At 49.3% G+C, this 13,597-nt stretch overlaps 1 protein-coding gene across 1 annotated transcript in view; it reads left to right on the forward strand.

Annotated features, from left to right (window-relative positions):
- Positions 1 to 4,285: 4,285 nt before the first annotated feature.
- Positions 4,286 to 13,597, forward strand: part of CCDC64 (coiled-coil domain containing 64) — a gene marked incomplete at its 5' end in the record, with an annotated part of 16,528 nt that continues 7,216 nt past the window's right edge. The window contains 7 exons of the mRNA XM_010133265.1: positions 4,286 to 4,402; positions 5,106 to 5,117; positions 6,469 to 6,615; positions 7,611 to 7,790; positions 8,089 to 8,307; positions 9,454 to 9,597; positions 13,402 to 13,532. Of these exons, the coding sequence (XP_010131567.1) occupies positions 4,286 to 4,402; positions 5,106 to 5,117; positions 6,469 to 6,615; positions 7,611 to 7,790; positions 8,089 to 8,307; positions 9,454 to 9,597; positions 13,402 to 13,532 (950 nt within the window). The remainder of the gene's footprint in view (positions 4,403 to 5,105; positions 5,118 to 6,468; positions 6,616 to 7,610; positions 7,791 to 8,088; positions 8,308 to 9,453; positions 9,598 to 13,401; positions 13,533 to 13,597) is intronic.

Consider the following 13,597-nt stretch of genomic DNA (forward strand, 5'->3'; position numbering starts at 1 on the left):
AGGCAGCAATTAGTGGTTTAAAGTGTTAATGGTACCACGGAGAGAACAGGGAGTCCCTTGAACTCGGCTATTAGTGAGTTATTAAGAGGGGTAACACACTCTCCTGAGGGTTACAAATTTAGCACTAATTGGGACTTTTCTTTCTTAGCTATTTTAGGCAAGAAAATCTTCAATATCCTTTGTTAAATCTGAATCATCTTGTTTGTAGAAGTAAATCATATGGAAAAGTGGGGTTTTTCATGCAGCTACGGTCTATCAAACCTTTTCCATTCTCCTTTCTGACATGGCTTACAGCTGGATGTTTTTTATACAGTTAGTTTTATTTAGGAGGGTTTTCCTTGAATGAAATAACCTACAGGCCGTTCGTTTCTCACAGTCCATCCCAGACCTGTCAGAGATCCTCTCTTCACCAGAGCACTACTGCTCCGATTTATCTACACTTATTTATTTATTGCTCATATATTAAAACCTCACGGGGTTATTTTACTCATAAAGCTTATTTTTCTGCCAAATATCTACACAGTTTTGTGTAACACTTCAGAATTAATCACAAGAGGAACTTAATCATGTTCACAATGAAAAAAAAACTGCAATGAGAGCAGAGGCCAAAACATCCTCCTGCTCTTCCTTTCTTCTTGCACTGCCCAAATCTCATCTCGACCTTGCCTGAAGTCCAGAAAACAAATCTTACGGTTGATTGAATATATCTAATTGCGAATTGATGTTTACGCTGTTGCAGATAGGTTTCAGACTCTGCCTGGTGGCTGTATTGGCTAATTTGCCTATACCCAAGAAATTAATTCTCTCTTAACTACAGAGCAGAGCTATGATGTCGCGCGGTGTATGTCTGCCTTTCTGGGAAGAGTATTACTTCTCCCTCGCAAAATGTAAGCATCACTAAAGGATCGCTGTGACCACACAAGGTTTTAGCTTTTAAAGTTTAGGCAAACACTGATGGGGAAGAGACTGCGCTACAGTTTGCATAAGGAGAGCAGAGCCAGGCTGGCTGAGGCAGAGGAAACGCGCTTCGATTCAACAGAAGCTGTAGCTTGTTTCAGTGATGAAGGGAAAATGTAGATAGAATATTACACCTTCTAACGCTGCTCAGTAAAAGAACGTGCTGGAAGTAACCAGCATCACAGAGCTCGTGGTTTAAAACACACATGTACAGCAGTGCGGGGAACCCGAGGAGATGCGTGACAAATACTGCCAAGGTGGCTGTCCATAAAATAATGCAAACTGCTATTAAAATCCAGACTTCATGACCAGTTAGAAAGGGTAGTTTGGCAGCAGTGCAAACAACCTCTGAAACAAATGTAGCATGAGGAGGGGGTTCCATGACCAGAGCTTGGCTTCGAAGACATTGTCTCCTGTCTGTGAAACATCAAAACTGCGAAGGTGAAACTGAAGGTACCAGTCGTTTCCCTGTCTAGAAAAACTGGATTAAGACTTAGGATTCCTCATTCTCCTGTGGAGGGAAACACGTGATACAGTCATTTCTGTTCGCTGCTGTTAAATGGCTGGTCAGAGAGAACATTCTGCACGGCGCGAGGCTAAAGAAAGTATTCTTATTTTTCTCTACTGCGTGAGGCAGGCTGCGAATGGTGTACGCCGAGGTGACGCATCCTGGCTGCGTTAGGGCCCTCAGCGCTCACAGTGAGCGAGTCCTTCCTGCCCTCCATGTGGGCTGTATCTGCGGGAATAAGAGTTGCGAGCATGTAAGCTGAGCAGCAAGTAGATAAATTCCAGATGATGATTTAAAGCTGGTGAATACAAACCCTACAGTCCTTCACGCAGTCTAGTACTGGAGAGGACCTCTGAGGTCAATTCATTTCCCTTCTGTCATAGGCAGCCCTCTGAAAGAAACTGCAGGATAAAGTGATCCAGCTCCCCGAAAAAAATTGGTTTTTACATCATTTTTTTCTCCTGTAATGGTGTAGAAGGAGGAATCCTACTGCAGCTCCTTGGAAATGTAGAAATCTTCCTATTCCCAGCCTCAATGTACTCTTATCCAGTTTATTCACATCATTTTTTCTGCCGAAATCATGCTTCCGCTTAAATAGTGCTTCTCCCTTCTGCGTGCTTATCCATGAAGTATTTATAGGGAGTCCTCTCTCAGCATTCATTGCATGAGATAAAACAAGCCATCCTTTTTTAGACTCCTTTCATATGCATTCATTGCATGAGATAAAACAAGCCGTCCTTTTTTAGACTCCTTTCATATAACAGACTTTCCACGATCTGCATCACCCTTGCAGCCCGTCCCTTCACCTGCTCCAATCTGAGCACGGGGACCAGAACTCACAGCAGCAGCTATATATTGTCTTAGCAGGGATTTTTACAACGCCGTTAACACGCTGTCTGTACACAGAATTGTTCTAGCGTATAAATTACGTTATACAGTTAACCACCAAATACCGGTGTGTCATCTCAGCTGCTACCACTTATGCTCCTTGGGAGTGCGGTCAGCATCTTGCAGGCAAAATCCTTCGGTGCTTTTCATTTGGTGCTTTTTCATCCTTGATAGCTCTTGCGGAGTATTTCAGTATGAAGATGTCTCAGCAGTCTTTACAAAAGCAAGCGAATCATTAAAAAAAAGAAACAACCCATCCATCCATCTTCTTCAGTGTCACCAATTAATAGCTGCTCAGGACGCTTTGAAATCTATAGCTGCTTAAGGGAAGAAAAATAACCAACCCCTTCCTATAGTGCTGCGCTATCATTATATTTTGTGTACTCCGCGGGTGCAAGGAAGCTTTATTAAATAAATGAGGTAAGGGTGATACGCAAAGGCCTCTGATGTGAGGCTTTGAAGACAGGGAAAAGACCAGTTATGTTAATCCGGGATAAGAAGGGAACTAAAAACCAAGTGGTAGACAAGATTATTTCTTATCGTTGGAAGCCATTTCTTACTCCAGAAGCCAGTGGTGAGAGCCTGGCTGATTTCAGTGGGCACGCTTCTCTCTTCTGCTGCCCCTGCAAGCAAGCAGTGGTGGGGAGCCACAGTTTCCTCCACCTGATGTAGCTGGAACAGCCTTTTACCTCTTGCTTCTGATTTGGATTATTTTGCTGCAGACTGTGCAAAATAAGGGACCATTTTTAAAAGGGGGTGGTGTTGTCTTTGTGGGCAGCTCAGGCTGGATCTGGGTGCTCATTCCTCAGGTCACAGGCTGTTGGGCTCCCTGTCAGCCAAAGCTCCCTAGATCGAATCCTGACCTGCATTTGCCAGACATAAGGATGCACTCCCAAACCGGCCCAGAGCTGGGTTTTCTCCTGTTGCTCCCACCCCTCCCTCCCATTTCACCTCTCTGTCTAAGGCATTGTGGTTGCTGATGGCATTTCCCGTTGGAGATGGGGCTCTGCCTGTGCCCCAAATCAGGACAGCAATGCTGCCTCCTGAGGGGGATCAATTCACTTCCAGCTGATCTGCCAGTGGGGGAGGTCTGTGCCTAAAGGCAAGGGAACCTGGTGGAGGCTCATTAAATGGAAAACTATCCACTTGTGCTGTCTCATTAGGGATTTGTCATAAAAACCTCATATTCTCTTACAAGCCTAAACAAGTGTGTTCACCATGTAAAAAATCAGCCATAAAGCTGTCTGGAGAGCAGTTAACATGTCTAAGCTGTCATTTATACAGGCTGTCTGCAGCCTGGGTCCTGCAGGTAGGAATAATCTTCCACTGTCCTCAAACCACCCCGCATAAATGGGGCATCCCTCCCTCGAAAGGGGAAAGAGGGCCAAGCACAGCGATCCTGCACCGACGGTCACGTGGAGCAGATGCTTTGCCGTCTGGCCCCGACGGGAGCCAGAAGTGAGAGGCAAAGAGCACTTGTTATTTTAGAGCTGTGCCAAAGATGTTCAGAGTTTTAGAAAGCGTAAATTTAATAGCAGTGTTTCCTGGGGTCTGCGGAGATCACCTCCCCTCTCCCTTTGCGAGAGGCCTGGTCTCTTCCTCAACCCTGATCAGCCCATTATTTTTGAGGGAAAAATGCCCTGTAGGGCACTGGAGCTGCCATGATGTTTTGCAATGAAAGAAAGTTATGGGCTGAGTCCCTTTGGCTGCCTCAGGGGAAAATCAGCATGGTCTAAACGGCTGCCCTCCTCAACATCTGTCCAGGACGAGCTTTTCCCTCACCCAAACTGTGCAGGCTTCAGAGCTTCTGCCAAAACTAGGGCTTGTGCCCAAGTCAGATCAGGGCAGATCTTCCCAGGGGCAGGAGGAGATAACTGCTTTCCATCTCTGGGACGACCCCCTGGGGTAATAGCAGCTGGTATCTCCTTGCAGGCGTCGGAGGTGGAGCGGCAGCTCTCCCTGCAGGTCCACACCCTGCGGGAGGACTTTCGGGAGAAGAACTCCTCCAGCAGCCAACACATCGTGCGGCTCGAGAGTCTCCAGGCTGAGGTGAGTCACTTGCACTCGGCCTGGCTCCTTCAGAAGGTGGCCTGGGCTGCTCTAACTTGTACAATGACCCTTCTGAAGTGGGTGAACGAAACCTGCTGCTTTGCCTGGAGCAAACAAAAAGAAGGATGGTAGCTGTGGGGCAAAGGACTCCCCCAGCGAGGATTTTTGCTGTAACCTAGGGCTGGCTGGGGTGGCACGGGCCAGCTTCCTGCTGCTGCCTCAGCCACAAGCGTGCCTGCGAAATGAATGGAAGAGAAGGATCTCCCAGGAGCAAAACCATGGCTGTGCTGTTGCAGGGCTGCTGCCCAGTACAGATTAAACTCTGGGGTGTGGTGGGGAGGTCTGCAAGGGGTTTTTTTTTTTTCTGTTTCTCATGCTTGCAAAGAAAGCAGCAATCCTTTCCTGCCTCTGAGCCATGCACGTGGGAAAGCAAGGAACCCCTGCCTGATTTAGCTCTGGTACATGAACAGGAATGATAGCACCTTCCTTCCTCTTCCCTTCCCTGACAGAGGTGACTGGGGACCATGTAGGCAGGAACTAGATGGGTAGAATGTGTCCAACTCTATTACCTGACCACTTCTATTAATTATAAGCTGTCTGGAAAAGCTTTTCCTAAAATCTCTGAATTTCTTCTTTTCTCCTGCTCCCACCTGCTCCCTGCTGGTCCCTCGCCTTTTCTTCCCCTTCCCTTGGTGTGGAGCAGCAGGTCCTTGAAGTAAGTATGGAGGAAAGGGTTTGCCTGCGCATGCATCGCTGTTATCATGCATGCCTGTCCCTGTGCATGCCTCACCTTGCCTCCTCGCCTCCTTCCTGTCTCTTGCTTTCCAAGTCCTGTTCCCCCGTGCCCTTCCCATGGCCCAGGGCCCTTGGTAGAGCAATGTTTTTGCTGTTATATGGTCACTCACAGGGTGTTCATTATTACTGGTTTGGATCCCAAATATGAAGTCTCAATACAATCTCTGTATTATACCTCTTATTTTTCTTGCACCCCTTTTCTGCAACCCACACAAGTCATGATGAAGGTGGGAAGAGACATCTCAGAAACCATTAGTCACCTAAGACTAAGACATCTAAGACTAAGGCACCTAAGAGCAGCTTTCTAGCACCTGGAGCAGCTTTTACCCCACAGAAATAGCAAGTCCATGCACTTTGCCAATATTCTTTCATGCAGCCAAATCTTTCCACCAATCCGGAAAGCAGCAAAGAGTCAAGGCCCCAAAGAGACCAAGAAAGCAATGGGAAGCTGCTGAATTTGTCTGTGGTCATGAATTGAAAGGAGGCCACAGGGAATATTTAGGGTTGTAAATGGCAGCCCCCAGAGGTCCCGCGGGTACTAATCTGGGGAAAGGCTCTTTTTTTTCTTGGTTAAACAAGAAGTGACCTTGGCTAGTGCTGATTCATCCTGTGCACTGTTCCCAGCTAACTGAATCACAGAGGTTTTGCTTGGCATATTGTCCCTCTTCGCCTGAAACTGCTGCCCTTGACAATTAAAAGAAATGAACCAATTTTAAAGGCAACCTATCACTGGGAAACTAAAAATAAGCGTGGCACAGAAAGGAGTCTTCACTAGTAAAAAGACAGAAAAATCCCGGGTGAGGACCTGGCGAACACGCAGTAATTAAGTGTACGGGCAGCGTGGTGGCACAGCCCTGTGGGGAGCAGCATCCCCAGGCTCACCCTGGGGTCTCCAGCACCCATACAGGAGAACATGCCACCATGCTCAGTCAGGGACCAGCCAGGAGAAGCAACCGGTTTTGTCCAGTCTTCCAAACGTTGAGGTGGGCAGAGCTAGTCTCTGCTTAACCCATTTGGGCACGGCTGCCTGCTCCCTGCCTCCTGCCAGTGCACGCCCAGCCCCTGTGGAGCTGCCCCTGCAGGCTAGGGAGGGGAGCTCCCTTTCAGAGCCTTCCCAAGCTTCATGCGGACATACAGGTTCTCTCATGCAGGTACAGAATATGTATGTGCATACCTCTTTTGCTGTTTCTTCTCTCTCTTGGGAGTGTGATTTCCCTCCTCTCTGCTCTTTGCAAAGTACAGGGTCTGACACCACCTCTCACCTCTCGCAGATCAAAATGCTGACGGACAGAAAGCGGGAGCTGGAGCATCGCCTTAGTGCCATGATGGAGGAGAATGACCTGCTCCAGGGAACTGTGGAGGAGCTGCAGGACCGAGTCCTTATCCTGGAGAGACAAAGCCATGACAAGGACCTGCAGGTGAGGAGGCAGCAGTGGGACAGGGAGAGGGGTGGGGAATGGAGTAAAACAGGTGGTTTGGGCTAAAATTGACCAGGAAGATAATCAGGAACTGAGAGACGAAACAAGAGGAAGAATAAAATGTCTCATGTACGCATGGCAGCAACCAAGGTCCTGGGTGTTCCCCATAGAGAGAGATAACAGGAGCCACAGTGGGGCATCGTGACAGCACAGAGCGTCTTGGGAGGAAGATCTGAGCAAGGGAATGGGACAGGGTGCTGGAGAAATGAGGTGAAAGTCAAAAGCAGCAGACACCTCTGGCTGCAGTTCATTTTACTGAATTTTTTAATAGTTAATTTGGCTTCAGAAGGGGCTTCTTTTGATCCTGCTGTCCCAGGAGGCAGTAACTGGCCTCGTAGCTCTCACTGCTCAGATGGTTTCCCAACAAGCCCCATGGTGTTCACAGCCATGTCTCACCAAACATCACTCCCCAGAGAACAAGCTGGCACTTCTGTGGCTTCAGGCATCTTAATAGATTTCTCTTCTGTGGGTTGACAAACATTGGATTCTCAGCTTTCCAAAACAGCCCTGAGTCTTTTTCCCCCTTTTTTGAATATATATTTGTATTTATATACGTATAGATTTTTTTAAAAACACATCTCTACTGCTTTTCTTTTTGAATTCACTTCCCGCTATGTTGTTTTCAGCAAATTTTTTACCTGAGTCCCAACTTGTTCACAATGTTTCTCATTTTAGTGCTGATTAACCTGCTATTTTTATCTTTCCGGATATTCTGGAGTCTAAACAGCGTCTAATGACATTTGGAGATTATTAAGCTCCAATAAATAGCAATACCAGCCAAGAGTACTTTTTTCCTGGCTGGAAACCCTCTTTTGTGACACCCGTTCCTCCCTCTCAGCTTCTTCACAAACCAAGAGATTCATCCAGCCCGTATCATCTCCACTAATAATTTTTTTTCCTGCTTCTTTGACAAATTCCTTGATTTTCTTTGCAAGCTGCACCAAAGCCAACTGGAGCTCCAGGAGGTGCGGCTGTCCTACCGGCAGCTGCAGGGGAAGGTAGAAGAGCTCAGTGAGGAGAGAAGTCTCCAAAATTTCAACACAACCAGCACATCCCTGCTGTCTGAGATAGAGCAGAGCATGGAGGCAGAGGAGCTGGAACAAGAACGAGAACAGGTATTTACCCTCCAGCCCCTGGGCCTCTGTGACCAGCCCCACAGGCAGAGGCAGTTTAATGCATTTGACCTGGATTTGGAGCTGAACCAAGAGCCAGACAGTTGGGGTTGTTGTCTCAGCTCTGGTAGCAACGCCCTTTAGACCATATGAAAGTAAATCTCTGCATCCATTTCAAAACCAACAAAGCCAGCTAGAAAAATATTTGTGAGTTTTGGCAATCACATGCCTCACTTCTCCATGGAAGGAGGATCTCCATGGCCTCGATGTCCCAGGCTAATGTCAGGCTCTCTTGTTCCAGCTGAGGCTGCAGCTCTGGGAAGCGTATTGCCAAGTGCGGTATCTCTGCTCCCACCTCAGAGGAAATGACAGTGCAGACTCAGCAGTCTCTACAGACTCCTCCATGGATGAGTCTTCAGAAACCTCATCAGCCAAAGACGTCCCAGCCGGCAGCCTACGGGCAGCTCTCAGCGAGCTGAAAAGACTGATACAAAATGTGCTGGATGGGGCAGACTCCACGGTAAGTTGGTGGCACAGAGACACCTTGGCTTGTGCATGTCCCCTTGCCCAGGTGACAGAGCTTGCTGCAGGTTTCTACTGGCTCCTGAAGTCCCCAGTCTCCAAGAAAGCCTCTGTGGCCCACAGAGATGGGCTGTCACAGTGCACAGCAGGCTCCATATGTCTCAGATGGTCAGCCAAGAGCCAAGCCAGCACAGGGGATTTTGGTCTGCAGTGGTCAGACCACCATGAGTTTCAAGCTCATGCAACTGTCACTGGTCTGGGAGTCGTTCTGGAACACAACTGAAAGCAGGCTTTCTTTGAGATCTGCAGTCAGAGTTGCAGCGTGGAAATACTGTGGATTGTTTTATACATCGCAGTTCAGTTATCTCTCTTAGGATTTTCCTAACATTGCTTTATTAGTGATTGTATCACAAAACCATCGTAACACCTCTGTGGGTAGGTTCTGCCCCTGCAAATCAACACTGGGCACAAATATCTTGGCGAGAACTGCCAGACTCAAATCCAAAGACAGGTGAAGAGTTCTGGTGGCACAAGGTGGTGTCTGCAGGGTATGGTCCTGGGACTGCTGGGGAGGAGGACATGGTGTAGAGGACCACTCAGCATCCACAGGAGAGCAGAATTACAGGAAAACACCTCTCTTTTTGCAATGGCTTAGGTCATTATTTCCAACAAGCTGGTTGCACTATCAGTATGATTTACCTGAGATGCCATGGTGAGGAAGACAGTGGTGAGGCAGCCTCGCATGGGAGTACTCACCCACCTCATTTCAGTACCTGTAGCAGCTTGTAAGAAGGCTGAGCACAAAGATGAAGCTGTATTTGTTAAGTAAAAAACAGTCCTGCAAAAGGTCCACACACAGAGAGACTGTCGCCTGTGTCACCAAGGGGTCAGTAGGTCTCTGGAAGTGCAGTTTATGCTAAGGTGAGAACATGTCTGCGTGCTCTTTTTATCATACATAGAAGCACTACCCTTGTCTGAGCATGTTTCCACGCTGGAGGTATATGGGAACAAAACTGAAACTCTACCAAAGTCACATTCACATTTCTTCCTTGTTTGGTACCCCCCATCCCAAACCACTGTCAAATTAATGCAATTACTTATTTAAAAGTTAAATCTGAGCAAGAGATTTCTCTCCCACTCTCAGAGCTCTCGACGAAGTGATGACGACACCTTAGAGGAACAGATCAGGCGAACGAGTGAGGATTCGCGAGCCCTGAGGGAATTAATGGAGGGAGAACGGGGGAAACTGAGGCAGAGTCTGGAGGAGCTGCAGCGACTGCACAGCCAGGTTAGCAATTCCCACACTTTACATGTGTTTTTGTATACCAGTGTTCACCCTCCAAGACATGCCTTCCATAGAAGGGATCAACATGATAAATAACCCAGAAGGATTAAGGCCAAAACCAATTCTGGCTGGACGAGGGAGGCTCTGTTAAACCCAGTACAGAGGCTTCATGCATTTAGGATCATATTTTTTGACAAGCTGTCTGGGTCCCATCCATCATTTTCAGCAACCAAACAAAACCAAACAAAAAGAACGGTGTGGCCAGCAGGAGCAGGGCAGTGACTGTCCCCCTGTACTCAGCACTGGTGAGGCCACACCTTGAAGGCTGTGTCCAGTTTTGGGCCCCTCACTTCAGGAAGGATGTTGAGGTGCTGGAGCGGGTTCAGAAAAGGGCAACAAAGCTGGTTAAGGGTCTGGAGAACTTGTCCTATGAGGAGCGGCTGAAGGAGCTGGGACTGTTCAGTCTGGAGAAGAGGAGGCTCAGGGGGGACCTTATTGCTCTCTACAATTATCTGAAGGGAAGCTGTAGGGAGGTGGGGGTCAATCTCTTCTCCCATATTGAGAATGACAGGACGAGGGGGAATGGCCTCAAGTTGCGCCAGGGGAGGTTTAGGTTGGATATCAGGAAAAAATTCTTTACAGTGAGGGTTATTAAGCATTGGAACGGGTTGCCTAGGGAGGTGGTAGAGTCCCCATCCCTGGAAGTGTTTAAAAACCGCATGGATCTGGTGCTGAGGGACATGGTGTAGGGATCCTGGCAGTGCAGGGGTAACGGTTGGACTCGATGATCTTTAAGGTCTCTTCCAACCAGATGATTCTATGATTCTGTGATTCTATGAATAGATATGATTCTTTAAACCTTTCCCCCAATCTGCTTTTCAGCCAACCTGTCTCCCTTCAATTCTCCTCATCAGAATACTCCAAAGCACAAGGCTGCTTGATGTGGGTACTGGAAACCCGTAGGTTCCCAGTCTGACCTGTCTTGCTTGCACTGAGCCCTTCTAGAGGGGGTGTGCAGCCACGAGATAGACAAATACGCTGCTGTGCTGTGCATGGCGCAAGGTTTGCCCCCTTCCACAGCAGCATCACAGAACCCTCATAAATGCACACCTAGAGAATCTTAATCATGGTCAACCTGGCACCAGGCAGCACCCCGGGGCCAGCAGGGAGTGGCTAAGACAATCTCAACAGCAATAAATGATCTAACCCTGAGACCAACACCACACCCAAGGCACAGAATCACACTGCATCCGCACCGAACGTAGCGTCGTCTGTGCCTGAGGTCCTGTGCCAAAAGCAGCAAATGGAGACGGGCACGCAAGGAGATGCCCTGCAGTCCCTGTCTCTGTGGGACAAGACTCCAGACACTGGGAGGGATCTCGAGGCTGCTGCAGAAGCTGCCTTTAGCGCAGCTGCTTGTGCAGCACTAACTGCGTTGGAGCAGGGAATGGGATTAACGCCCCTGGCTACTCTTGCCCCAGCGCTGCACCTCCCTTTCGCCATTCGCCTCTGGAGAAGAGAAAACACGTCGCTGTTTGGAAAGCCAGCACAACCTGGGGTCCGACAGCCGTCTGTAGGGCTATGGGAGCTCCCTCCACGGGGCTGAAGGAAAAAGAGTGAGAGTATTATTAAATACCCCTGGCAGCGATGGCTGCACGTGTACGAGGATGGGAAACAGACCTGCTGTCAAAGCAGCCGATCAGAGGCAGTCTGCAGCCAGGGAGCAGCCCTGGCACCCATCCTCCCCCGAGGACTGCTCCTCTCAGCGATGTGGCCACCACAAGGGACAACTCTGAGGGCCCAAACTTGTGTGCCTAGCGAGACATGAGCCCGGATGCTCCTCTGGCCATGCTGCCATAGTCCTGTGCTGACAGAGACCATTAGAGGCTTGTTTGCAGCTTTTGAGTGCCCGCCTGTACACCAGCCCGCTCGTCTGGACGCAGCAGCTCTGCGCCACTGCTCCCGGGCACACGAGGCCTTGACAGCACACCAGGAGGGAGCAGCACCTGGTTGGTCTCCGCTGTGGCTGCTCTCCTCAAACTCCCCAGCCAGGCAGGGCCAGAGGACCCAAGCTGGATCACAAGTCTAGCCCCTTGTCTCTGCTTTTAGGGGTCCCTGACTACCAAAGCTCTGAACAGTTAGGGAGCAGAGGGAAAACTGCAGTTCCACTTTCTTCTCACACCTCTGCGTTACACGGAGGAACACGGGGTGTAACTACACGTGCAGCAGATACTGCTCTCGGAAAAGCACTCCAGCCTCACACAGCAAGTACGCACCTCCCGCAGCTTTTGCCCATAACCCAACCTCGCACTTGCTCATGGTTAATAATTATTCTCACCTCCCAGAGAAGAGGCAACGTTGTCTTCAGTTCAGTACTACAGAAAATCAAAGCCTGTGGATATCTGGTCCATCCCGGCAGCAGTGCTCTGCTGTCCGCATCCCCCTCTGCTGTCGTTGATATTGATACAATACAGCTCCTCCTAAATGGCTTTTGGGACCATGTAACACCACACACATTCATTGGTCCTGCCCGAGAGCAAGGTGAGCTGGTGGAGACAGGAATCGCCCCTGCCTCTGTCTATGCTGGAAAGCAGTTTTGTACCTTATTCCTGGTCCATTTCCTCCCTCTGTGGCATCCCTTTCTTACCCAAAACACAGAGAAAAACAGTGAAAACCCCAAAGCTACCCCCAAATGCAGGGGTGTTGTGCCTCTTGATCCGCTGTCCCTGGGGATTTCCGTGGAAGCACTCGGCACCTTTCGCATAGGTCCCACCACTGCACACCGAGCACACCATTGCTCTGAGGTACACCCCATGCCTGGCTGTGGGAGGGCACAGAGCCCCCCGATTCCCTGGCAGCCCCAGCACGCAGCGGGGAGTCTCTGCACGCAAACAGGGCGCGTTCACACCCTCCTCCCCCCGACCCAGCCATGCTGCGCTAACAACAGATCCTCCCACGCCGCTGAAGTGATGAGCCCTTTTTGACTGTCTGCCCTCTGTTTAAAGATTCTTTGAGGATTCAAGCACTGCTCGGCTGCCTTTAGAGAAAGGAGGTGGGTCAAATGCTGGAAGGGTTTCCGGGTGGTGGAGTAGCGTAACAGAGCATGTATGTGCTCTAGACAAAGAAACTCAAGGTGTATGAAATACTGCAAAGCTGTGCTAATGCAATCTTTGCATGATTTCACACCCTATTAACTTACTCTGCACAGGACCAAAACCATAGGTCATTTCTCAGACTGTTTAAGACTCTGCACATATTTTAAAGTCTAACTAAAAGTGCAAGATGTGCCAGTAACAACTTCCACAGCATGAAAAGGTATTTTTACATCCTTTGTCTTCAGCTTCATACTGCTTCAAGAGACATAACGGCCGCCTCCAAAATATCTTATTTGTTGCTAAATGATGTTTGCAGTAATTCAACCCTGGAAAGATCAGAATACAACAGGCAGACCCAGAGGATGCGTGCACAAGACAAATCACTTGGAGAGGGGCATTATTTCGGCGCTGATGCCATAGTGACAGTAAAGCTGTGGCAGGTCCTGCCCTGTACAGCCTCCAGTGCCGTTACCGCACGTTACTGAGGGTGACCCATCTCGCTCACCCTGGGACAAGCTGGCACATTTCATGGTGGGCTGCACCAGCACTGAAAGCCCCCTTGCAGAAGACACAGCTTCTCCTACAAGCAGGGGAGCTCAGCCTCCAGGTTGGCCCACGTGGCTTTCCCGCACCCCCCTCCCCCCCGCCGCCCCATACTTGTGGTGAATTTGTCTGAGCAGTCCCAGGTTACACACCCTCCCTCTGCCTGCAGGTCACGCTGCTGAGTGTCGAAATGACAACACTGAAGGAGGAACGGGACCGGCTGCGAGGCACTGCTGAAGACAAGGAGACAAGTGACCAGCTCCTGCAGGCCATCAGGGACCGAGATGAGGCCATTGCCAAGTAAGTGGCACGAAGAGCCAAAGCCAGGCTGGGGTAGCAGTTACGGAGCGTCTTAGCAGGAGATA

Source organism: Buceros rhinoceros, unplaced genomic scaffold (assembly GCF_000710305.1).
Source record: "Buceros rhinoceros silvestris isolate BGI_N320 unplaced genomic scaffold, ASM71030v1 scaffold14760, whole genome shotgun sequence".
Taxonomy (NCBI): Eukaryota; Metazoa; Chordata; class Aves; order Bucerotiformes; family Bucerotidae; genus Buceros; species Buceros rhinoceros.